Source organism: Choloepus didactylus, chromosome 18 (genome assembly GCF_015220235.1).
Source record: "Choloepus didactylus isolate mChoDid1 chromosome 18, mChoDid1.pri, whole genome shotgun sequence".
Taxonomy (NCBI): domain Eukaryota; kingdom Metazoa; phylum Chordata; class Mammalia; order Pilosa; family Megalonychidae; genus Choloepus; species Choloepus didactylus.
The window spans coordinates 76,376,881-76,400,058 of record NC_051324.1 but is presented as its reverse complement, the minus strand read 5'-3'; the positions used below and the strand labels follow the sequence as shown (position 1 = coordinate 76,400,058).

At 48.5% G+C, this 23,178-nt stretch overlaps 2 protein-coding genes across 5 annotated transcripts in view; both read right to left on the bottom strand.

Annotated features, from left to right (window-relative positions):
* The window catches only part of TBCD (tubulin folding cofactor D), a 229,186-nt gene extending 227,212 nt beyond the window's left edge, over positions 1 to 1,974 (bottom strand). Inside the window, exons 1-2 of one of the 2 annotated variants that reach the window (XM_037810609.1) lie at positions 1,561 to 1,974; positions 940 to 1,155 (exon numbers count right to left, since the gene is read on the bottom strand). In XM_037810609.1, the coding sequence (XP_037666537.1) occupies positions 940 to 1,147 (208 nt within the window). In that variant the 5' untranslated portion in view covers positions 1,148 to 1,155; positions 1,561 to 1,974. Of the gene's footprint in view, positions 1 to 939; positions 1,156 to 1,279; positions 1,412 to 1,560 lie in introns of those variants that run through there. The other variant, XM_037810608.1, reaches the window with a different exon arrangement.
* Positions 1,975 to 3,006: 1,032 nt separating this feature from the next.
* FN3K (fructosamine 3 kinase) lies at positions 3,007 to 22,633 on the bottom strand. 3 transcript variants are annotated; one of them, XM_037810621.1, is made up of 6 exons: positions 22,296 to 22,631; positions 20,591 to 20,742; positions 19,091 to 19,182; positions 18,653 to 18,735; positions 4,405 to 4,527; positions 3,007 to 3,483 (listed from the first exon to the last, which is right to left on the bottom strand). In XM_037810621.1, the coding sequence occupies exons 1-6, from the start codon at positions 22,434 to 22,436 to the stop codon at positions 3,145 to 3,147; spliced, it is 930 nt and encodes a 309-aa protein (XP_037666549.1). In that variant the 5' UTR covers positions 22,437 to 22,631; the 3' UTR covers positions 3,007 to 3,144. The 3 variants fall into 3 exon arrangements, with proteins under 3 accessions (XP_037666549.1, XP_037666551.1, XP_037666550.1); XM_037810623.1 differs by lacking the exon at positions 22,296 to 22,631 and adding an exon at positions 20,917 to 21,075; XM_037810622.1 differs by lacking the exon at positions 18,653 to 18,735 and having other exon boundaries at positions 19,095 to 19,182; positions 22,296 to 22,633.
* Positions 22,634 to 23,178: the final 545 nt, after the last annotated feature.

Sequence of the window (23,178 nt, the reverse complement as noted above, 5' to 3'; positions counted from 1 at the left end):
CTCTTTCTACAGCATATAAATTAGGTCTTGGGGTTTTCTGCTCATTTGCTTTCCCTTGCTTGAAAGTTCTCCAAACACTGATATCCTGTAACAGCAAGCCCTCACCTGGGCTCAGTGGCAGCTCCTATCCCTGCAGGGCAGTGCTACACCAGACTGGCACTGAGATACTGCCGGCATCAGGAGCCACTAAGGCTCTGGCTGAATGCAGCCTGCAGCCCCAGCCCGGCCCGTGGTACCGGCATCCGACAGGAAGGGCAGGCATCCGCGTGCGGAACAAGCTCCCGGGTGTGGAGCCTCAAAACCCAGTGACCTGGGGACTGTGCTGACCACCAGGTTCCGCTCTCCAGCCTCTCCTCCACTCTCCACCACCGACTTCTAAAGGCCCTAAGGGCTTAGGTAAGGCTCACCCCCAGGCAGCTCCATATGATACATCTCACTGAAGCCAGGGCTGATTAGCCGGCCTCCGGGGCACTCACCAGGGTCCTGTGCCCTTCTCCCTGGTCCAGGGAGCTCATCCTGAACCCCCATACGGCCTTGCTGCCCTCCAGAGACAAGATGGGACAGGGAAGGCTTATCCCCTTCTGCCTCCAGGTGAGGCCACCCCTGCACAAACGCTCGCTCCTCACAAGTGTGAGTGCCACGGTGGTGACCAGGCGCTCCTCCTGGCCTGTAAACTAGACCACTGCAGCCCAAGAGAAGTTTACGTTCGTCTTACCAGGACCTGTCACCGTTAGGCTCCCCCAAGCACGCCCGTCAGCAGTTCTCCGCAGAGGATCCCCCCACGGGCAGGCGCGGCAGTGCCCACCTTCCGTCACCTCGGCCTGGCCAGGGCTCCCGAGTCACCGCACGGGGAGGGCCGTCCTGTGCCCTTTCTCCTCGGCCCCTTCCCCTTCCCCGCGTTCCTCCCCGTGGGCGCGTGGGGGCGGCCGCCGCGCTCACCTCTGAACCGCTCCAGGGCCACCTCCCTGGCCACCGGGTCGCCGTGCGCCGCCCGCAGGTGGCCGAGCAGCGCGCGCGTCTCCGAGCTCTCGCCGAACGACTCGAAGGCGCGGCCGCCGGCGAGAGCGTCGGGGTCGGGGTCGCCGCCCTCCGCCGCCGTCGCCTCCTCCTCCCGGGCGCCCGCGGCCGGCTCGTCGCTCAGGGCCATCCTGGGGCCTGGGAAAGGGCAGGTCGCGCAGGCTAAAGGCGGCGCCCGCGCCCGCAGGCCGACCCGGGCCTCCCGGGGACCCCGGCCCCAGCCCCACCCGCCCCGCGGCCCCGGCCCCGGCCCCCGCCTCACGCGCTCGCGGCTCTGGTCAGCTGGAAGACGGAGAACGAGGGACGAGGGACGAGGGACGAGGGATGAAGCCGAGCCGGAGGAGAAGCCCGCGGAGGCGGCAACCTGCGCTGGCCCCACCCCGCGACCTCCGACCCCGCACGCCAGCCCCGCTACGGAGCGCGCCAGCGGCCAAACCAGCGCGCGCGGAGGCGAGCGCGGAGCCTGGGGCCTCGGGCGGGGAAGTCCCTGAGGGCGCAGCGCGAGGCGGGGGCACGGGCCCCGGACACCCGGGAGAACAGTACCGCCGGGCAGGGGTCCCGGGTCCCGGGTCCCGGGTCCGGGGGTGGGGCCCAGCTGGCGGCGCGGCGTGCGCCCGTCGGGCCTTCGCGAGGGTCCTCAAGAAGGCGGCGATGGGGGCGCGCCCACCGCCGACGCGTAACGGACGCTTCCGCGGGGCGCGGCCGGGCGGCGAGTCGGGGGCGCCGGTGCCTCCAGGCGCGCACGGGGGCGGGCACCGTCCGGTCCGGGCCGAGGGGTGCGACGACGGAAGCCGGACACCCCGACGTCCCTGCCCCGGAGGGAACCTCCCCCGAGGGTCCAGGCTTGCGCGTGCTGCTGCGCGCCCTTCCAGCCCTCCCCGGGGCCGCGGGGGCCGAGCGGCGGCGGCGCGAGCGGCCTCGCCATCCCCCACCGGGTTCTCTGGAGGAGAAACCCCGCGGGCCGGGCAGCCTGCTGCTGGAACGCCTTGCTGTCCAGCCCGGGACCTTCAGCGCCTTCCCCTTCCCTCTTCCACTTCCTCTCCTCCTGGTCCCCTTCCCGCTCTACCTCCGCCTCCCCCTCCGTCACCCCATTTCCCTTTCCCCGTCTCCCGCAGCCTCTTTACCTCCCCCTTCCCCCCTACGCACTGGGGGTCCTGCGAGCCTGGGGGACGCTTCCTGCGTGCTCATCTCCATCTCGGGCTTCCACACACCCCTGCCCCCCTGGCCACAGCCTCCACGTCGAGGCCTGAAGGACAGGTCTCTGAGGCGGCGATTCCCGCGGTGGAATTCTGGACTGGAATTCCCATGAATTTGTCGTTATCCCTGGGCCCAACTCAGAAACCTAAGGAATCCATCTCTGGAAGCATACCCAGGAATCTGCGTTTTAAATAGCACCAACCTGTCTAAATTCTGCGTGGTTTTCCCTAGTGTGTCTGATTTGTTATTAGAACTTGGTCTTCTGAGTCATCAACATCAGAATAAAGCCCCATCGTCCTTTCCGTAGCACCTGTGGCCCACGGGCTCGCTCACCACCACCCAATACCAGCTGTGGTCCCCAGGGTTGTCAGGGGCCGGGACCTCCTCAGAGCAAGGCCCACGGTACAAACCCCCCTGAGACCTTCCCCTTCCTTTGTCCACCTCTTTTATCAGGGACACACCTGAAAAGCGGGATGTGGAGGAGGGGATGGGCAGTGGTGGCAGCCCCACCCAGCCCCAGAGGCGGCCACTCTAGAAGCCCATCTCACAGTCCCCAGCTCTGCCTGAGCCAGAAACTGGAGCCTGGAGTTCAGTCCAGAGGGACGGTGGTGCCAACAGCAGTCTGAGCAAACCCTGAGTCTATATAAATTCCTATCCAACTATTACACTCCAGAACCCCCAGACTGAGATGGCACGAATCTGTTGTGGACCCCCAGTTCTGTCATTTGGCCGCACTGCAGGGAGGATGCTGGCAAGGGGAACGCTAAGATCCACAGACAGCAGAGGCACTGGTAAGACCCAGCAGGTGTGGTCCCGGGAGCCTTGGGCTTCCAGGGGCTTTATTAGTTGCTGAAGCTGCCTCTGCCGCTGATGCCCCTACCATTTGTCAAGCAAGGGGCTGGGGCACCCACAGGGGTTCCTGCTTGGAGGCTACCTCACCAGCTGCCTCATGGTGCGCAGAGTGGGGCCCCGGTACTCCTGCCCAAAGTGGTTCCAGTGGTTCACGTAGTTAAAGAGCTGGTAGAGCAGCTGCCGCCTGTCGAACCCTGGGGCCTTGGGGATCTTCCTGTGGTAGGCGCTGAAGAACGATCTGGGAAATCCTCCAAACATGGAGGCAATTGCCAGTTCAAACTCAGAGTGGCCGTAGAAGGACGCTGGGTCATAAATAATGGGGCCTGCGTCATCCTCAGCCACGTTTCCTGACCAGAGGTCTCCGTGCAGCAGGGCGGGGACGATCTCCAGGCCACAGAACAGATCTGGGATCTTCACCTAGGAAAAGATTACCAAAAGCTCTGTGCACAGCATTAGGGTGGGACCAGGGGAGCCAGTCTCCTCACCCTATACCTGGAAACAAGGCAGAGATGACACATGCTCCCACAGAGCCACCCAGGGCACTGCCTGCCAAACCCGGAGATGAGGGTTCCCTAGCTAGAGAAATACAACTCCTTGACTTGCTGTTCACTACTAATTTAGATCCAGATGTTTCACACAGGAAAAGTTTAATGTGGGAAACTGATAAAATGAAAATGATTTCTGCTCAGCTGAAAAGAGAACCCTAAAGGTTATTGTTCTGTTGCCTGTCAGGCGTGAACCAGTGTCACAACTAACTCAATGATCCTCCTCTGCTTTTCTTTTATTCTACTCACATACATATCTGCACCTCTTTTGTATCTTGCTGCTACTTCATTAAGGAGTTAAATAAAATTTCCTTGACACAGACCCAGCATGGACTAATATGCAAATTCCGTTCTTTAACATTTTGGGAGTTATTTTTGAAACCAGTCACTCTAGGGCAGATGCTGCCCATACCTTCACTGAGATGTGGGACATTCAAGTCTGTCAGAGAAGAAGAAACAGTAAAAATGCACAAGTTTTACTAATAATGATAAAACTAATAATAAATGCTGCTGCTTACAAGCCAAGTACTGTCATCTTATTTAATCACCTCCGTTTTACAGGAGAAAAGGTTAATACCAGATCACCTAGCAGATAAGAGATGCACTCAGGAGTCAAACATGTACTTGGTCGCCACCCCCAGTTCTCCCGTAAGGCCAGTAGTCAGGCTCTTGGAACATGTCCCTGACTTGACCGGCTCTGATCTAGGGTTCAGTGTTCCATGCTCAGGCTCACATCCACTAGAGATCCTGAGAGGGCACCCTCCCTCCTTGGAGAAGTCATTGCTGAACCCACCTGTAGCTGTGACCAGAGTTCTCGAGCCTCTCTGTCAGCACAGTCCCTCTCAATGAGGTCCAGCTGTGCTTGGAGCCGGTGTCGGGTGAAGAAGGTCAGCCAGTCATCCTGCCATTCATTCACCTGGGCAACAAGGGAAAAGAGGCCAGCATGGCAACCAGGGGTCACAGGCAAGTATTACATATGGAATCTTCTTAAACCCTGCAATGACTACTAAAAGAACACAGCAAGTAAGTCAACAAAAGAGATGACAGAATTTTTTTTTTTAAATCTTCAGTTAATCAAAAAGAAGGCAGATAAAGAGGAAAAAGGAACAAATGGGTGGTACAAATAAAAAATAAATGGCAAGATAATACACTTAAGCCAAACCTATTAATTATCACATTAAATGTAAATGGTCTAAATAACCCCAACTAAATGGCAGAGATTGGTTAAAATAAAACAAGACCCAACTGTAAGCTGTCTACAAGAAATGAACTTTACATATAAAAACAGAAATAGATTAAAACTAAAAGGAAGGGGAGGGAGGCTTGTGGTAAGATGGTGGAGTACAATGTGCCAGGAATCAGTCCCTCAACCAAAACAACTGTTGTACTAGCAGGAACTGTCTGAATCAACTATTTTAAGTCTCTGGAGTGCAACGGAACACTGTGCAGCATCCAGCGAAGAGCAGGAGGAAGAGGCTAGTAAACTGCAGTAAAGATCAGCTTATTTCACCCTCCATGCAGCAGCTACCAACCCCTGTCCCCCAAACACTTGGCAGGCAGAGGTAGGTGCAGCCCACACTCCAAGTGCAGCCTGCTGGTGCCAAGGTGACTTATAAAGAACCAGTCTTCCAGAATCCAGGAGTGTGTGGTCTAACCGCTGATCACAGCTTTTCATCAGCTACTTCAGATCACTGAAGGTGCCACTATTCCAACCACCCTCAGGCAAAAGCAGAAACAAAGTCTTAAAGAGGCAGTACCTCTTTTTTTTCTTTTTTCTTTTCTTTTCTCTCTCCACTCCCTGTTTGGAGCAAAAATAATGTGGAAATGGACAGTTTCAGTCATCATCATCATCATCATCATCAACAGAAACTCATCAATCCCAGAGACATGGAAAACCAGATTTCCAAAGTTACAACAATATAATACTCAGAATCGCCAGTTCTCAATAAAAAATTACAAAACACACAAAGAAACAGGAAAGAATGGCCCATTCCCAGGAAAAAATAATTTGTTAGAAACCATCCCTGAGAAAGCTAATACATTGGAACTATTAGTCAAAGACTTTAAACCAGCAGTCTTAAATATGTTCAATGAATTAAGGAATCCATATACAAATAAATAAAGGAAATCAGGAAAATGTTGTCTGCATTTAAAGGGACAGAAATTATAAAAAGAACCAAGCAGAAATTCTGGAGCTGCAAAGCACAGTAGCTGAAACGAAAAACTCATTAAGATGGATGCAACAGAAATTCTGACAGACAGACAGGAAAGGATCTGTAAACAAAAAAGCAAGATTATTGGAATTATCCAATGTGAGGAGCAGAAAGAAAAAATATGAAGAAAAATGAACAGAGTTTGAGGGGCCTGGGTAAAACCGTCAAGCAAACCAACATACATATCACTGAAGTCCCAGAAGGACAAGAGAGAGAGAGAGGGGCAGAAAAAGTATTTGAATAAAAAATGGCCAAAAACTTCCCAAATCTGATGAAAGACATAAATACACACATCCAGGAATCTCAAAGAAATCTAAGCAGGATAGACTCTAAGAGAAATACACCAAGACACATTAGAGGGAAATCATCAAATTCCAAAGACAGAGGATTTACAAAGCAGCCAGACAGAAACGACTTGTCACATACAAGGGATCCCCAATAAGATTATAAGCAGATTTCTTATCAGAACTCTTGGAGGCCAGAAGACAGTGGGATGGCATATTTAACATTCTTAAAGAAAAAAAGTCAACCACGAAGTCTATATCCAGCAAAATTATTTTCCAAACATGAAGGAGAAATTAAGACATTTAAAGATAAACAAAAGCTGAGAGAGTTCATAACCAGAAGACCTGCCCTGCAAGAAATGCTAAAAGGAGTCCTTAAGGCTGAAATAAAAGGTCACTAGACAGTAACTTGAAGCCAAAAGAAGAAATTCGTAAAGGTAACTACATAGGTAAATATAAAATCCTCTATTTTGAAATTTGGTTTATGACTGCTTCCCCCCACCCCCATAGGACTTAGGCAAATGGGTAAAGTATCATTTAAAATCTATTTTAATGGGCACAAAATGTATCTGTTCTGAGAAAAAAACAAAATAAAGGGTGAGGGACAGAGATATATGAAAGAATTTATATTCTACTGAAACTAGGTTAGTATTAGTTGAATTAGTTTGTTGTTAGCCTAAGACATTAATAGTAATTACAAGGTAACCACTAATAAAATAATAAAAAATATATAGAAAGAAAAGGAAAGAAGGAGGAAATCAAAATGGTACACCACAAAAAAGCAACTAAACACCAAAATAAAAGGCAGTAATGGAGAAACTGAGGAAGAAAACACAAGACATACAAAAAACAAATAGCTAGATGTCAGAGGTAAATTCTTCTCAGTTATTACTTTAAAGGTCAATGAAAATTCCGCTATCAAAAGGGAGTTTGACATATGCTGTCTAAATGAGTCTCACTTTAGATACAAAGGCACAAAGAGGTCAAAGGAGAAAGGGTCGAAAAAGATACTCCATGCAAACAGTAATCAAAAGAGAACTGGAATGGTTATATTATTGTAAGACAAAATAGATTTTAAGTCAAAAAAGATAACAATAGACAAATAAAGGTATTATATGTTGATAAAAGGTTCAATCCAGCAAGAATAAATAATGATTTTAAACATATACGCACCTCACAATAGAGACTCAGTATATATGAAGCAAAAACCGACGTAATTGAAGAGAGAAATAAATAGTTCTATAATAATAGAGACTTCAATATACCACTTTCAATAAATAATGGAACATCTAAAATGGCAACAGAGGACTATTAACCAATTAAAGTGAATGGACATATATAGAACACTCCACCCAACAACAGCAGAAGACACATCCTTCTCAAGTGCACATGAGACATTTTCCAGGAAGGGCCATATGTTAGGCCACAAATCAAATCCTAATAAACTTTAAAATACTCAAATCATACAAAGTATCTTCTTGGACCATGTGGTAGATTGGAGCTCTGTGTCCCCCAGAAAAGGCCATATTCTTTTAATCCATCCCTGTGGGTGCAGATCTGCTGTGGGTGGAACCTTTTGGTTAGGTTGTTTCAATTGAGATGTGACCCCAGCCCATCAAAGGTGGGTCTTAGTCCTTTTATTGATATTATAAGAGGATATAGGACACAGAAAAAGTCCATAGAGCTCATAGAGAAACATCCAGAGAAGTGTGGAGAGAAAAGCCCCCAGAGGAGCTGAGAGGAAGCCACTGGAGCCAGAAGCTGAAAGCAATGAAACCAGCCAACGTGGCCGTGTGCCTTCCACGTGACAGAGGTGTCCCGGATGCCAGTGGCCTTTCTTCAGAGAAGGCATCATCCTGTTGATGCCTTAATTTGGACATTTTCATGACCTTAGAACTGTAAATTTGTAAATAATAAATCCCCATTGTAAAAGCCAACCCATTTCTGGTTTATTGCATTCCTGCAGCTTTAGCAAACCGAAACAGACCACAGTGGAATAAAGCTAGAAATCAGTAACAAAGGAAAAACTGGAAATTTTACAAATATGTGGAAATTAAATGACACACTATTAAACAACCAATGGATCAGAGAAGAAATCAAAAGGGAAATTAAGAAATATCTTGAGATGAATGAAAACAAAAACACAACATACCAAAATTTATGAAACACAGTGAGGCAGTGTCAAAGGGAAATTTATAACTCTAAATGCCTACATTTAAAAAGAAGAAAGACCACAAATCGATAACCTAACTTCACACACACACACACACACACACACACACACGCACACACACACACACAACTAGAACAAGAACAGCAAACTAAAGTTAGTAAGAGTAAGGAAATAGTAAATATTAGAGCAGAGATAAATGAAATAGAAAACAGAAAAAGACCATAATTAACAAAACCAAAAGATTTTTTTCAAAACATCAATAAAATCAAGAAAGCTTTAGTCAGACAAAGAAAAAGAGAGAGAGAATACAAGCAACTAAAACTAGAACTGAAAGTGGGGGCATTACCATTTACCTTACAGAAATAAAAAGGATCATAAGAGGTTACTATGAACAATTATATGCCAACAAATTACAAAACCTGGATGAAATGGACAAATTCCTTGAAACATACAAATTACCTAATCCGACACAAGAGGAAACAGAAAATCTCAACAGACCTATATCAAGTAAAGAGATTGAAAATTAAAAAGAGATTAAAAATAACCCAACAAAGAAATTCCAAGACAGGAGAATTTCACTGCTTAATTCTACCAAACATTTAAAGATTTAACACCAATTCTATTCAAATTCCTCCAAAAACTAGGAGACAGGTTTCTTCCTAAATCATTCCGTGGAGCTAGCATTAACTTGAGACCAAAGCCAGATAAAGACAGCAAAAGAAAAGAAAATTTCAGACCAATATCCTTTATGAAGATAGATGCAAAATCATAAAAAAAAAAAAAAAAAAAAAATACTGGCAAACCACATCCAACAGTATATTAAGAGCATTCTAGACCTCAGCCAAGTGGGATTTATTCCAGAAATGCAAGGATGGATCAACATAAGAAAATCAATCAATGTTACACAACACATTAAAAGAATGAAGGAGAAAACCACACGGTCTTCTCAGCTGATGCAGAGAAGACACTGGACAAAATCTAAATCTTTTCATGATAAAAACACTTAGAAAACTAGGAATAGAAGGGAATTCTCTCAACATAATAAAGGGCATTTAGGGAAAATCCACAGAAAATATCATGCTCAGTTGTCAAAGACTAAAAGCTCTCTCCCTAAGATCAGGAACAAGACAAGGATGCCCAATGTCACCACTATTACTCAACACTGTACTGGAAGTTCCAGCCAGAGCAATTTGGCAAGAGAAGGAAATAAAAGGCATCCAAACTGGAAAAGAGGAAGTCAAATTATTTCTATTCACAGATGATATAATCTTATATACAGAAAATCCCAAAGAAGCCACAGAAAGCTACTACAACTAATAAACAAATTCAGCAAAGTTGTAAAATATACGATAAACATGCAGTAATCATTTGGGTTTCTATACACCAGCAATTAACACTCTGAAAAGAAAATCATGAAAACAATTCCATTTACCATAGCATCTAAAAGAATAAAATAGCTAGGAATAAATTTAATCAAGTAGGTAACAGTCTTGTACACTGAAAACTACAAATCATTGCTGAAAAAAATTAAAGAATACCTTAATAAATTGAAAAACATCCTGTGTTCATGGATTGGAAGATTTCATATTGTCAAGATGTCAGTACTGCCATAAGATGTCAATACTGGATCTAAAAATTCACTGCAATCCCTATCAAAATTCCAGTAGCCGTTCTGCAGTAATACAAAGGCCAATCCTCAAATTCAAGGGGTCTGGAATAGCTAAAACAACCTTGAAAAAAGAATAATAAAGTTAGAGGACTCACAGGTCCTGATTTCAAAACTTACCCTAAGCTACAATAATTAAAAGAGTATGGCACTGGCATAAGGATTGACAAACAGACCAATGGAACAGAATTGAGAAACCAGCGTTAAATCAACACGTCTATGGCCAGTTGATTTCAACAAGGGTACCAAGTCCATTCAATGGGGTTATAATAATCCCTTCAACAAATGGTGCTGGGACAACTGGAAACCCACATTCAAAAGAATGAATATGGACTCCTAACTCTCTCCATATACAAAAATTAAATCAATGGATCACAGACTTAAATAGAAGAAATAAAACTATAAAACTCATACAATAAAAATAGGGAAAAATCTTCAGGACCTTGTAGTAAGCAATAGAGTTTTAGGTTTTACATCAAAAGCACAAGCAACAACAAAATAGATAAAGTGGACTTCATCAAAATTTAAAACTTTTGTGCAGAAAGAACACTATCAAGAAAATGAAAAGACAACATACAGAATGGGAGAATGTACTTGGAAACCATATATCTGACAGGGGTTTAATACCCAGAATATATAAAGCACCCCTAACAACTCAACAATAAAAAGACAAACAACCCACTTTAAAGATGGGCTGAGGATTTGAATAGACATTTTTCCAAAGAAGATAATGACCAATAAGTATATGAGAAGATGCTCAACATCATTAGTCATTAGAGAAATGAAAATTAAAACTACAATGAGATACCACTTTGTACCCACTAGGATCGCCATTATTTTAAAAACTGAAAATATTAAGGATGTGGAGAAATAAGAACTTTGTACATTGCTGGTGGGTCCAACAATGGGCAGGGCCAAGCTAATGGGCAGGGCCACACCACCATGGAAATTATCCAATCAGAGTTCTCACCCACAGTTGGGTGGGGCGCATGTCCATGGAAACACTCAATCAAGGAATTACAATCTAATCAACACTAATATTTCTGCCCACACAAGATTGCATCAAAGATAATGGCATTTGGGGGGACATAATACATTCAAACTGGCACACCACAGAATATTACCCATCTCTCAATAATTGATTGAAGTAGGCAGAAAACCAGTGATGATCTAGAAGATTTCAACAACGCTATCAACCATCTAGACCTGACCGACCCATATAGAAAACGTCACCCAACAACAGCCTAACCCACGTTCTTTTCAAGTATTCGTAGAACCTTTACCAAGATAGATCATAAAACCATGAAACAAGTCTCAATAAATTTAAAAGGAATCCAGTCCTACAAAATATATTCTCGAACCACAATGCAAATAAATTAAAAATCAATAGAAATATCTCTGGAAAATCCCCAAATATTTGGAAAGTGAATAACATGCTTCTAAATAATCCACAGTTAAAAGAAGAAATCAAAAGGAAATAAGAATATATTTTGAACTGAGTAAAAATGAAAATAGTCTAGTAGAATTTATGGGATGCAGCTAAAGCAGTACTTAGGGGAAATTTTATGTTGCTATATGTTTATGTTAGAAAACAAGCAAGATCACAAATTGGTAACCTCAGCTTCTACTGTAAACAACAACAAAGGAGCAGATTAAATCCAAAGTAAGCAGAAGAAAGGAAATGGTAAAGAACAACCAGGAATCAAGGACACAGAAAATAGAGAAACAAGAGATAAAATCAATTTTATAAAAAGCTGGTTCTTTAAGAAGACAAGTAAAATTGATAAACTTCTAGCCAGGCTGATCAGTAAGAAAGGGGGAAGATGTGTTTCCTATATCAGGAATGCCACAGGTGACCTCACCACAGGTTCTATAGACAGTAAAGGAGTAATAAGAAAACATTATACCAGAAACAAAGGCAAACACTATAATGCCTCATCAATATGGACTAACTACAATGTGTAAACTCAGAATTGAATCTTAGAGCACAGCCTAACAGGGAAATGATTATTGTAATGGTCTCTAGATTGTAAGCTCTTACAGCAGTCAAATCTATTCCTGAATTGTAATGGTTATCTCCAAACTCTGAGATGTTGATCCCTTAATATATAATCTGATTGGTCTCTGGAACATCAGGTATCTGTGTGACACCTAAAACTCAAGAGCTAGAGCTCGGCAGATATGAATGTCACTATTAACGCATACAGCAACTGTTAAAAAAAAAAAATGCTGAAGAAGAGCCCAGACTGCAATTAGAGATATGAATGAAGCAGATCTGGTTAAGACTAGAGCAAACCGGGCCAAAGGGTAAAGGTTGAAACTGACTGTGTTAAAACTTCAACTTCCATGTGAGACCAAGGGAAGAAATGTTTATTTGGTGTAAGATCTATATTTTCTAAACAATATAACTTCTACAGTCAGTTTGTTCAAACACCACAGTTACATGGAACTTTGAATGGGAAATGTGCTATGGTAGATCTGTATAGATTAGAATGAAATAGCAATGCATCCTAGGGTAATTTGGATGGAGAAAAAATAAATATTTGGGGCCCTGGTGAAGAGCTGGGGGAGAATGCAGAGGTGTTGGGCTTCCTCACCTGGATTGTTGCTGATGTTCTCACAAACATTGGGGACTGACAGCTTGGTATGCTGAGCCCTCTATCTTGGGACTTGCCCCTATGAAGCTTGTTACTGCAAAGGAGAGGCTAATCCTGCTTATATGATTGTGCCTAAGTGTCTCCCCCTGAGTGCCTCTTTGTTGCTCAGATGTGGCCCTCTCTCTCTAAGCCACCTTGGCGGGTGATCTGACTGCCCTCCCCCCTATGTGGACCTGACTCCCAGGGGTGTAAATCTCCCTGGCTACGCAGGATATGACTCCCAGGGATGAATCTGGACCCGGCATCATGGGATTGAGAATATCTTCTTGACTAAAAGGGGGATGCGAAATGAAACAAAATAAAGCTTCAGTGGCTGAGGGATTCCAAATGGAGTCGAGAGGTCACTCTGTTGGGCATTCTTACGTACTATATAGTTAACCTTTTTTAGGTTTTAATGCATTGAAATAGCTAGAAGGAAATACCTAAACTATCAAACTCCAACCCAGTAGCCTGGACTCTTGAAGACGACTGTATAACAATGTAGCTTACAAGGGATGACAGTGTGATTGTGATAGCCTTGTGGATCACACTCCCTTTATCCAGTGTGTGGATGGATGAGTAGAAAATGGGGACAAAAACTAAATGAAAAATAGGGTGGGATGGGGGGATGATTTGGGTGTTCTTTTTTATTTTTATTTTTTATTCTGATTTTGATTCCTTCTGGTGTAAGGAAAATGTTCAAAAATAGATTGGGGTGATGAATGCACAACTATAAGATGGTACTGTGAACAGTTAATTGTACACCATGGATGACTGTATGGTATGTGAATATATTTCAATAAAACTAAATTTAAAAAAAAAACATTATAAGCAAGTTTTCATCAGTAAATTCAACAACTTAAATAAAATTGACAGATTCCTTAAAAGACACAAGCTACCAAAGCCCAGTCCAAAAGAAAATAGATAACCTAGATAGCCCTGTGACTGTTAAGAAAACTGAATTTGTAGTAAAAAAAAAAAAATCTTCCCACAAAGAAAATTCCAGACTCAGATGGTTTCACTGATGAATTCAAACAGACATTTAAGGAAAAAATAATGCTCATTTACACCAACTCTTCTAGAAAATTGAAGAGGAGGAAATACTTCTCAACTCACTTCATGAGGCCAAAGTGGCAATTACACTGAAACCAGACAAATACATCACAAGAAAAGGAAACTGCACATGAATATCCTTCATAAACATAAGTGCCAATATTCTAAACAAAATTTTAGCAAATAGAATCCAAAAGTATATAAGGTTAACACATCATGACCAAGCAGAGTCAAATTAATATTGAAAAACAGTCTATGCCACTATCCATATAATGCAATGAAAAAGGAAAACCACGTTGTGCGGTTTGAATGTATTGTGTCCCCCAAATGCCAATGTCTTTGTGGTTTTGTGGGGCAGACGTTTTGGTGCTGGTTGGATTTGCTTGGAATGTGCCCCACCCAGCTGTGGGTGATGACTCTGATGAGATGTTCCCATGGAGGCGTGGCCCCGACCATTCGGGGTGGGCCTTGATCAGTAAAGCCATATAAATGAGCTGACTCAGAGAGAGGGAACTTAGTGCAGCTGTGAGTGACATTTTGAAGAGGAGCAAGCTTGCTAGAGAGGAACGTCCTGGGAGAAAGCCATTTTGAGGCCGGAGCTTTGGAGCAGACGCCAGCTGCCTTCCTAGCTAACACAGGTTTTCCGGACGCCATTGGCCATCCTCCAGTGAAGGTACCTGATTGCTGATGTGTTACCTTGGACGCTTTGTGGCCTTAAGACTGTAACTGTGTAGTGAAATAAACCCCCGTTTTATAAAAGCCAGTCCATCTCTGGTGTTTTGCATTCTGCAGCATTAGCAAACTAGAACACACGTGATAATCTCAGTGATGCAAGAAAAGCACTTAACGAAACACAACAGCCATTTCTGACAAAAACTCTCAGAAAACTAGGAGTAGAAGGGAAATTTCTCAAAATGATAAAGAACATCTAAGAAAAACTGACAGCCTAACCCCATACTTAATTATGAATACTTTCCCCCGAAGATCAGGAATAAGACAAGGATGTCTGCTCTCACCACTTCTAGTCACATTTTACTGGACCAGGTTCAAAGGAAAAAAAAAGAAAAATGAAATGAAAGGCATATAGACTGGAAATAGATAAGTCAAATTGTCTTTATTCACAGACAACATGATTCTCTATGTAGAAAATCTGGTAGAATTAAAAAAAAAAAAGCCACCAGAACTAATTCATGAATTTAACAAAAATGCAGGATACAAGATTAATATACAAGAATCAACTGGAAAAATCAACTGTGTTTCTTATATGCTTGTCAAAAAAAAAAAAAAGACCCTGGAATTTAAATTTTTAAAAATACCATTTCAATAGTATCAAAAATGTGAAATACTTAGGGATAAATAAGGTAAATTATGTGCAAGACCTGTCCACAGAAAACTTGAAAATACTGCCAAGAGAAATTAAAGATGTAAATAAATGGGGACATAAAACATACTCATCTATCAAAAATCTCAATATTATTAAGATGCCAATTCTCCCCAAATTGATCTATAGAGTCAATGCAATCCCAGTAAAAATCCCAGCAGGCCTCTTTTGGGACAGAAACTGACACAGTGGTTCTAAAGTACATATGTGTGGTAGATTGGATCCTGTACCCCAACAAAATACGTGTTCTCAGTCCACGTTCCTGTGGTGTGAGCCCACTTGTAGACAGTGCCGTTTGAAGACATATTGCCCAGTCAAGGTGTGGACTGATTTGTGACTAGGATCTCCTGAGATCCCATTTAGGTGTCAAACTGCATCAGGGACGGCCCTAATCAGCTTTCCTGGAGACCTTACAACAGGAAAGCTGCCAACGGAGGCAAGGACCGCCGGGGAAGAGGGAGCAGCGATGCAAGCCACGGACCCCAGAACCACGGCAAGCCGGCTCCAGGCGCGGGAGACGGGGAAGAAAGGACCGCCTTGCAGACACCCTGAGTTTAGACAGCGAGACAGTAAATGATTGTTGGTCGAGCCGTCTAGTTGGGTGGTATTTGCCACAGCCGCCCAGGCAAACCAAGACAACATGGAAATGCGAGTGACCTAGAACAGCCAAAACAACTTCCAAGAGAGAATGTGGTTGGAGGACTCATACCCCCTAATTTCAAAACTTATTAGGAAGCTACAGTCATCAAGACAGTGTGACACTGGCATCAGGATAGACAAAAAAATCAACAGAACAGGTCAGAGAATCCAGAGACAGACCCAAAGGGGAACAGCTGCTTGTCGCCGAAGCGCAGACGCAACCCAGCAACGAGTGCTGCCTGAACAACTTGCTGTCCGTGTGTAAAACCTGAACTTCAATCTGTGCTGTGCATCATATAAAAAATTAACTTAAAACGACTCATACATCAAAATGTAGACTCTAAAACTATAACACTTCTAGAAGTAAAAGTAGGGAAAAGTATTTGTGACCCCAGCTTAGGCCAAGGTTTCTCAGATGGCATACCCAAACACGATTCATAAAAGAAAACAAATTGATAAACTTCTGCTCTTCAGAAGACATTTTAAGAGAAGAAAAAACAACCCACGAACCAGAAGAAAATATTTGCACATCATGGATCTGATAAATGACTCATATCCAAAAATATATAAAGAACTCTCAAAACCCAGTAATGAGAAAGAAAACAATCCGCTTACGAAATGGGGAAAATATCTGGATCGACTCTGCCACAGGAGTACATGGAAAAGAATAAGCACAAGTCAACCAGCTGACAAAGACGCTCCCCATCACTAGCCTTCAGGGAAATGCCAATTCATACCTCGGTGAGAGTCCACCTCATGCTACTGGGGTGGCCGTCATAAAAGTGGTTTTTAAACCGAAAATAACAAGTGTTAATGAGGATGTGAAGAAACTGGAACCTTCAGACACTGTGGGTAGGGATGCAAAATGGTGCAGTCGGTTTGGCAGTTTCTTGAAAAGTTAAACATACACCTAACTGGACAGGATCCGGTCCTCCCCTCTAGGAAGACCTGCTCCCGAATGTTCTTCTTAGCATCTTTATTTATTAAAAAAAAAAAAAAAAAAAAAAAAAAAATGGAATCAACCCAGGGGTCCATCAACAGAAGAACGGGTAAACAGACCAAAGCACATCTGTACAATGAAATGGGCTTTTCACAGGTACCACAATATGAGCATCACGATAACTGTACCAAGCAAAAGCCAGACTATATGACTCCAGTTATAGTAAATCCCAGAAGATGCACACTAATCTACAGTGACAGCAGGAGAGCGGTGGGTGCCCAGGGGCTGGGAAGGGCAGGAGGCAGGGGCTACAACGGAGCAAGAATAGACTTCTCGGGTGCTGGAGACGCTCATTACCTCGACTGCAGGGAGGGCTGAGGAATGCATGCAGGTGTCGCTTCTCACCAAAGTGTACACTTCACACAGTGAGGTTTATTTTATGCCAACTGAACCACAATGGAGCTGTGTTGTTTCTTCAAAGATGCAAAGTTGATTCTGTGCCCAGGGTTACTCAGGACCCTTCCGGAAAGCCACCATCCCAAGATCTTCAGTACAGACCGCCTGGCCAGCGTGCTCCCGTGGCGACCCTCCTGATATGTGGGTGCTGTGGTCACTCGGCCCCGGCCTCATCTTGGGGCTGGGTGCTCCCTGAGAGCAGGATGGGAAGGCCCCTTCCCCACAGCCTGACTGCGGGGCCCTCAGCCCCTGGGCAGACCACTCTGCATCCATCCCTTCCCACTTGCCCACGCAGGCCCCCTCTCCCGAGCCCCTGTCCTCCTCCTGGAGGGTAAACAGGCAATGAAGACACAGATTTAATGTCAGAAACACGAGACCAGCATTGGCAAGCCCAGCTCCACCTCGGCAGGGCTGTGACCCCCAACACCATGGAAAGCTGGGCCCTTCCCCTGAGCTGCCCTCGCCCGGACACACACAGAACATGGCTCCACAAGGGCAGATGCGCCCTCCAGGGAGAGCCAGCCATCTCTGGGGGCTTCGCAGGTTTCTGAGGGGCGACACAAGAGGCCCCGGTGCTGTTCAGCTTAAAGGATAACAATGGCCGAAACGCTACGACGTGAATGAACCTCAAAACACAACGCGTGGTGAAAGAAGCCAGACAGAGAAGGTCACAGACTGTGAGGTCCCATTGGTTCGAAATGTCCGGATCAGGCAAATCCACAGGGAGAGGAGGTGGGCTAGTGGCTTCCAGGAGCTGGGGTTGGGGAAAATGGGGAGTGACAGCTGAAGGGTAAGGAGCTTCTTGCTGTTGATGGCAATGTCCTGGAATCAGACAGTGGGATGGGTGCACACCACAGTGAATACACTAAAAACCTCTGAACTGTAAACTGTGAAACACTGAATTTTACATTCCATAAATTAGACATCAGTGATAAGACTAATGAGTGGAAAAAAGAGATCCTGGGAGAGGGGCTGGGTGGCCAGGCTTCATCAGATGACACCCTCCCCAGTGTGGCTGGCAGAGACCCCAATGACCGGCAGCTCTGCCCACCCCCGAATCACCCAGAGGGCACAGCCACCCTGGGAGTGTCCACACCTGCTCTCCTTGGGCAAGTCAGGCCCCAAACTCATCCCCAGCCACCACCCAGTCAGGGGGCTTCTGTGCGCCTGCGCTTCTCCCCAGGACCCCACAGCCTGGCCACCTCCCCAGTGCCCCTACCCCAACGACACCCGATGTGGGGGGCCAGACACAGGCTGCCCCAAGTCAAGGCCAGGCTGGGCCTGGGCTATCCGAGCCCGATGACCTCGCCAAGCTTGTCCAGTGGGGCCATGGGGCCGATAGAGGGCTCCAAGAGGGCCCCCAGCTTTCTCAAAGGAGTGCAGTGGCTTCCCCAGGACAGGCTGGGCTTCTGTGGACGCTGCCCCTGCCCACCACCCCCACCCCTCCAAGCTCAGCTCAGGGGCCTGTCAGCCAGCTCCCCCACCCCCAGGACCACAGCTCACACTGTGCTCTCATCAGTCAAGAGTCAATCTCACTGGCACCTGGGGCTTGTCACCCCGTGCATAGGAGGGGAGAGGTTATCCTCATACAGGCTCTCACCTGCGGGATGAAGCCACAGCAAGTCACCATGTGGAAGCCGAACTTGCTCACGTGCTGGGGCTCAGCACCCCCGGCCCTCCAGCCTGTGGACAGAGCGCCTCGGCTGAGGGGGCTGCTCAGCCCTCCTGGTACATGCCGGACCTCGGGGGGGCACGAGGGGTGGACGCGGAGTGCGGGTGGGTGTCCCAGGGAGGTACACGGGAGCAAGGCATGAGCTTGTAACAGGCCAGCAGGCTTCAGACGGCAGGGCCAGGTGCAGAAGTGGCCATGAGCCAATTCCCCTAGCTCTTATTCAGCCACCTAATTTGCATCATGCCGTGTAAAGGGAGACGGTGTGCAGTGCACCTATTGCTGAAATGCCACTGTGAAGCAAGGCGACTGCCAGCCCGGGGAGGGCTGCAGCTGGGTCCCCAGCACACGAAAGTGATCTGACCATACCCACTGTGTTTTGCTCCTTCTTTGACTTCTCGCTGAGCTTCTGATTATAAAGGTGCAAATCCGCCATCTGTTCCCCAAGTTTTGAGGCATGACTGAGAAAGAAAAAATGCACCAAAAAAATAAAAATTAAAAATAACAAAAGCCACTTGTCATGCTCCAATTTGAGAACTGTTTTAAATACCTTAAAAACTACTCTCCATTCTTTAACAAGTAAAAAATGAACTGGAGGCAGTGACCTTTTCAGAACAAAATGGTGAAAAATCAACAAGGAGTAGGCAGGTAGGCTTGGACAGAAGTCATGCGAGGAACTGGGGATTTAGGGGCAAATCCTCAAAAAGTAATGTTAAGTGAAAAACCGGCCCCCAGTTTTTTAAAAAACAAATAAATATTACACACAGTGAAAAGACTGGGATGATAATGATACGTAAAAACGTTAACAGCGGCCTTACCTTACCGGTGGAATCATGGGGCTTTAGAGCCTCTACGCAAGCTTGCGTTTTCCATTGTAAACAATGAATGTGTTTGACTTTTATAATTAGAAAAAAAGAACAAAAATCAACCCAATTTAGGGTTGAACAGACACTTCTCCAAAGAAAATAGACAAATGACCAATAAGAACATAAAAAGATGCTCAACATCATTAGCTGGTTAGGAAACGCAAATCTGAGCCACAGTGAGATACCACTTCACAGCTAGGTGAACGGGTATCATTTAAAGATGGAAACTAACAGGTGTTAGGCAGGATGTGGAGAAACTCATACAGAGCTGGTGAGGATGTAAAATGGTGCAGCCACCACGGAAAAGGGTCAGGTGGTTCCTTAGGAAGTTAAACCTGGAACAGCACAAGGCAGCAGCCCCACTCCCAACTGCACACCGCGGAGCAAGCACCGACAGGAGGGACTCAGGACACCTGGACACAGGTCTCCCAGCAGCGTCATCCATAGCAGCCAAGGGGAAGCAACCCACGTGCCTGTCAGCAGACAAACAGATCCACAGAACGGGGTCCATCCGCGCAACAGAACATTATCAGTCATAAAAGGGAGAGAGGCTCAGGCACTAGAGGATAAACGCTGTAAGAATCCACGTTTGTGAAACACGCAGCACGGTCAAGTCCACGGGGACGGAGAGTGGACCAGAGTGACCGGAGCCAGAGGCAGGAACGAGGGCACTGCCTCACAGGTGAGGGTTTCCATTTTGAGGTAGGACACAGTTGTGGTAGCAGATGTGGTGATGGGTACACAACACTGAAAATGCCACCAGTGCCTCTGGCCGTCCACTAAACCTGGCTACAGTGACAAATTCTAGGTTATGATCATGTGCCCACAATAAAAATAAACCACAGGAAAAACCGCAAAGTAGGATTCTTCTCGGCCCTTCCTCTGGCGCCTAGGAAGAGAGGCTGCCCGCTCTCGCGCCCTCTGTCTCCCCCAGCCCCTCTGCCTCCCTCTCGCCGCCCACCCCCCCACTTTGCGTTTCACCAGCGTCCACCTGGGCACACACCTGCTCAAGCTCCTCATCTTCAGGTACTCCATCGCGAAGGCGGCGCCGCCTCCCGGCAGGTCAAACACCTTGAGGGGCCGGGGCACGCGCACCTGGCCGCTGCTCTGAAGGGCCTCCAGGCTCGCCATCTCCCCCGCAAACATCTGCCGGGCCTGCAGCGAGCGGGGTGGTCTCAGCCCCCAGCCCTGCCCCTGGCGCCCTCGGCCCTCACACCTGCCCGGGCCCTCGCGCCTGCCCCGCACACCTGAAAGGGGACCCACGGCAGAGGGCAGGGCCCATGTGCTCGGGTGCCTGTGCCCATGCGGTTATTGGGCCCTGCTGCTTACCGGCTCCGAGCACCAGGTGCAAAGGTTCTGGGCCCAGGGTGGACCCTGAACCAAGTCTGCTGCCCGGGGGGCAGGACTCACATCATTTTGAAGGATTTTGGTTCTGAAATGAGACCCCTCAACAGTTCCCTGAACAGTCCAGCCCCAGGGCCCATGCAGGATGGTGCCAGGGGAGCCCAGGAGAAGCTCCCGAGGCCCATTATGGGGTGTGGGTGTGACCTCGGTGTGGGGGAGGCCGGGGGTCCGCTGGAGCCCCAAAGGAGCTGACGCTGGTGGCGGCCCGAGGTCAGCTGCAGGGTGGCCAGAGGGCCCAGAAGGCCGAAGGAGCAACAGCCACAGTTGGCGAGTCGGGGAGGGGCGTGTGAGGGACACAAGAGAATAAGGGGAAGGGGCTGTGGGGAGTCCCCAGCGGGCAGGAAGGGGGAGAAAGGTGGGACTTCAGAGGGTGACGGGGGCCCCCACTTCAGATGGGGTGCAGCAGGGGCAGGTCACTCTGAGATATACCCCCCACCAGGCGGTGCTGCCACCAGAAAGGGTCCCGTGGCCCAGACCACCCAGTCCTTGGTGGAGCTGCCCACACGTCCCCACTGACCCCCCAAAGGCAAGGCGTGCAGAGCTCTCCCAGCTGCCTTGGCTCTCTCTGAAAATGTTACTATTTCCTATACATCATTAGACAAAAATACTTTAAACAATAGAAAGCAGGTCCTAAAAACATGCACAGTCTGTAAACAGAGAGGGCCTTTGAGGGGCCCTTGGGGTCCCGTGCAGGGTCAAGGCCTCCTGCCTGGGGCAGAGGCAAACCGCCGGCTTGGAGGCCACAGAAATTAAAACCAACAGGCAAACCGACGCCATGGGCCTGGAGGCAAAAGGGAGCAAGTTCACCGTGCGGCAGAGACAAAACCTCGGGACCCCCAGACGAGGCTGAGGCTCCCTTCCCCTGCAGTGACAGCTCCCTCAGGGCCCACCAGCTGACGGGAGACTGACAGTAACCGAGCCCAGTCCCAGGCAGGCCATCTCCCATGCCCCCCACCCCACCCCCTCCACTGTCCACCCCCCTCCAACCTCCCGCACCTCTCCCCTCCCCCTCTCCCATCTTTCTCCACTTCCTCGTCACCCCCTCCGCCTCCCTCCGCCCACCCCCTCTCCCTTCGTTTCTCTACCCCTGCCCTCCCTCTCTACCTTCTCTCCATGCTCCCTCCATCCCCCTCCACCCCCTCCCCTCCCCCTTTCCCCCCACCTCTTTCCAAGCCCCCCTTCCTTCTTCTAAACACTCTCCATCCTCCCCCTCCTTCCCCCACCTCTCCCTTCCGAGTCCGGCCACCCCCCCACTCCCCACCTCGGCCCCAGCCCGGCCCCCGGCCCCGCGGGCGGAGCAGCACCTGCGATCTGCGGTTGACCTTAACGAACACCGGTCCCGCGTCCGTGTCGTAGGCGCGGCCCTCGCTGATGTAGCCGGTCCCGGGGCTCCCGAAGGCGCGCAGGGTGGCGGTCCGCAGCTCGGCGCGCAGCAGCTGCTCCATGGGGCCGGGGCGGTGGTGGGCGCCGACCTGCTGGGTGGGGCCGCAAGGGCCGCGCAGGGGCGGGTCTCTGCGGACAGGCGGGCGGGCGCCTTATCTGCGCGGCCCAGAGCGCGCGGCCTGCAGGCGGACGGAGCTGGGGCCCGGCGCTCTTGTGTCCCCGGCGCGCGCCAGCGCCTGCGCTCCCTCTCGGGGCAGGGAGGGCGCGGGGAGGGCGCGGGAGTGGGGGGGGTGCGGTCTTCTCTAGGGGCGGGGAGGGCGCTGGGGGTTGCGCTTCTCTCTCGGGGCGGGGAGGGCGCTGGGGGGTTGCGCTTCTCTCTCGGGGTGGGGAGGGTGCGGGGGGGTTGCGCTCCTCTTTCGGGGTGGGGAGGGCGCGGGGGGTGGTGGTGCGCTCCTCTCTGGGGGCGGGGAGGGCGCTGGGGGGTTGCGCTCCTCTTTCGGGGTGGGGAGGGCGCGGGGGGTGGTGGTGCGCTCCTCTCTGGGGGCGGGGAGGGCGCTGGGGGGTTGCGCTTCTCTCGGGGTGGGGAGGGCGCGGGGGGGGTGGTGCGCTCCTCTCTGGGGGCGGGGAGGGCGCTGGGGGGTTGCGCTCGTCTTTCGGGGTGGGGAGGGCGCGGGGGGTGGTGGTGCGCTCCTCTCTGGGGGCGGGGAGGGCGCTGGGGGGTTGCGCTCCTCTATCGGGGTGGGGAGGGCGCGGGGGGTGGTGGTGCGCTCCTCTCTGGGGGCGGGGAGGGCGCTGGGGGGTTGC

What these genes read in the sequence shown, in the direction of transcription:
- FN3K (XM_037810621.1), bottom strand. Translation starts at nt 22,436, where the DNA reads ATGGAGCAGCTGCTGCGCGCCGAGCTGCGGACCGCCACCCTGCGCGCC. An exon ending in AGGTCAACCGCAGATCGCAG is followed by an intron (nt 20,743 to 22,295) that starts GTGCTGCTCCGC and finishes CGCTCGCTGCAG; the next exon opens with GCCCGGCAGATGTTTGCGGG. An exon ending in GAAGGAGCAAAACACAGTGG is followed by an intron (nt 18,736 to 19,090) that starts GTATGGTCAGAT and finishes CTCTGTCCACAG; the next exon opens with GCTGGAGGGCCGGGGGTGCT.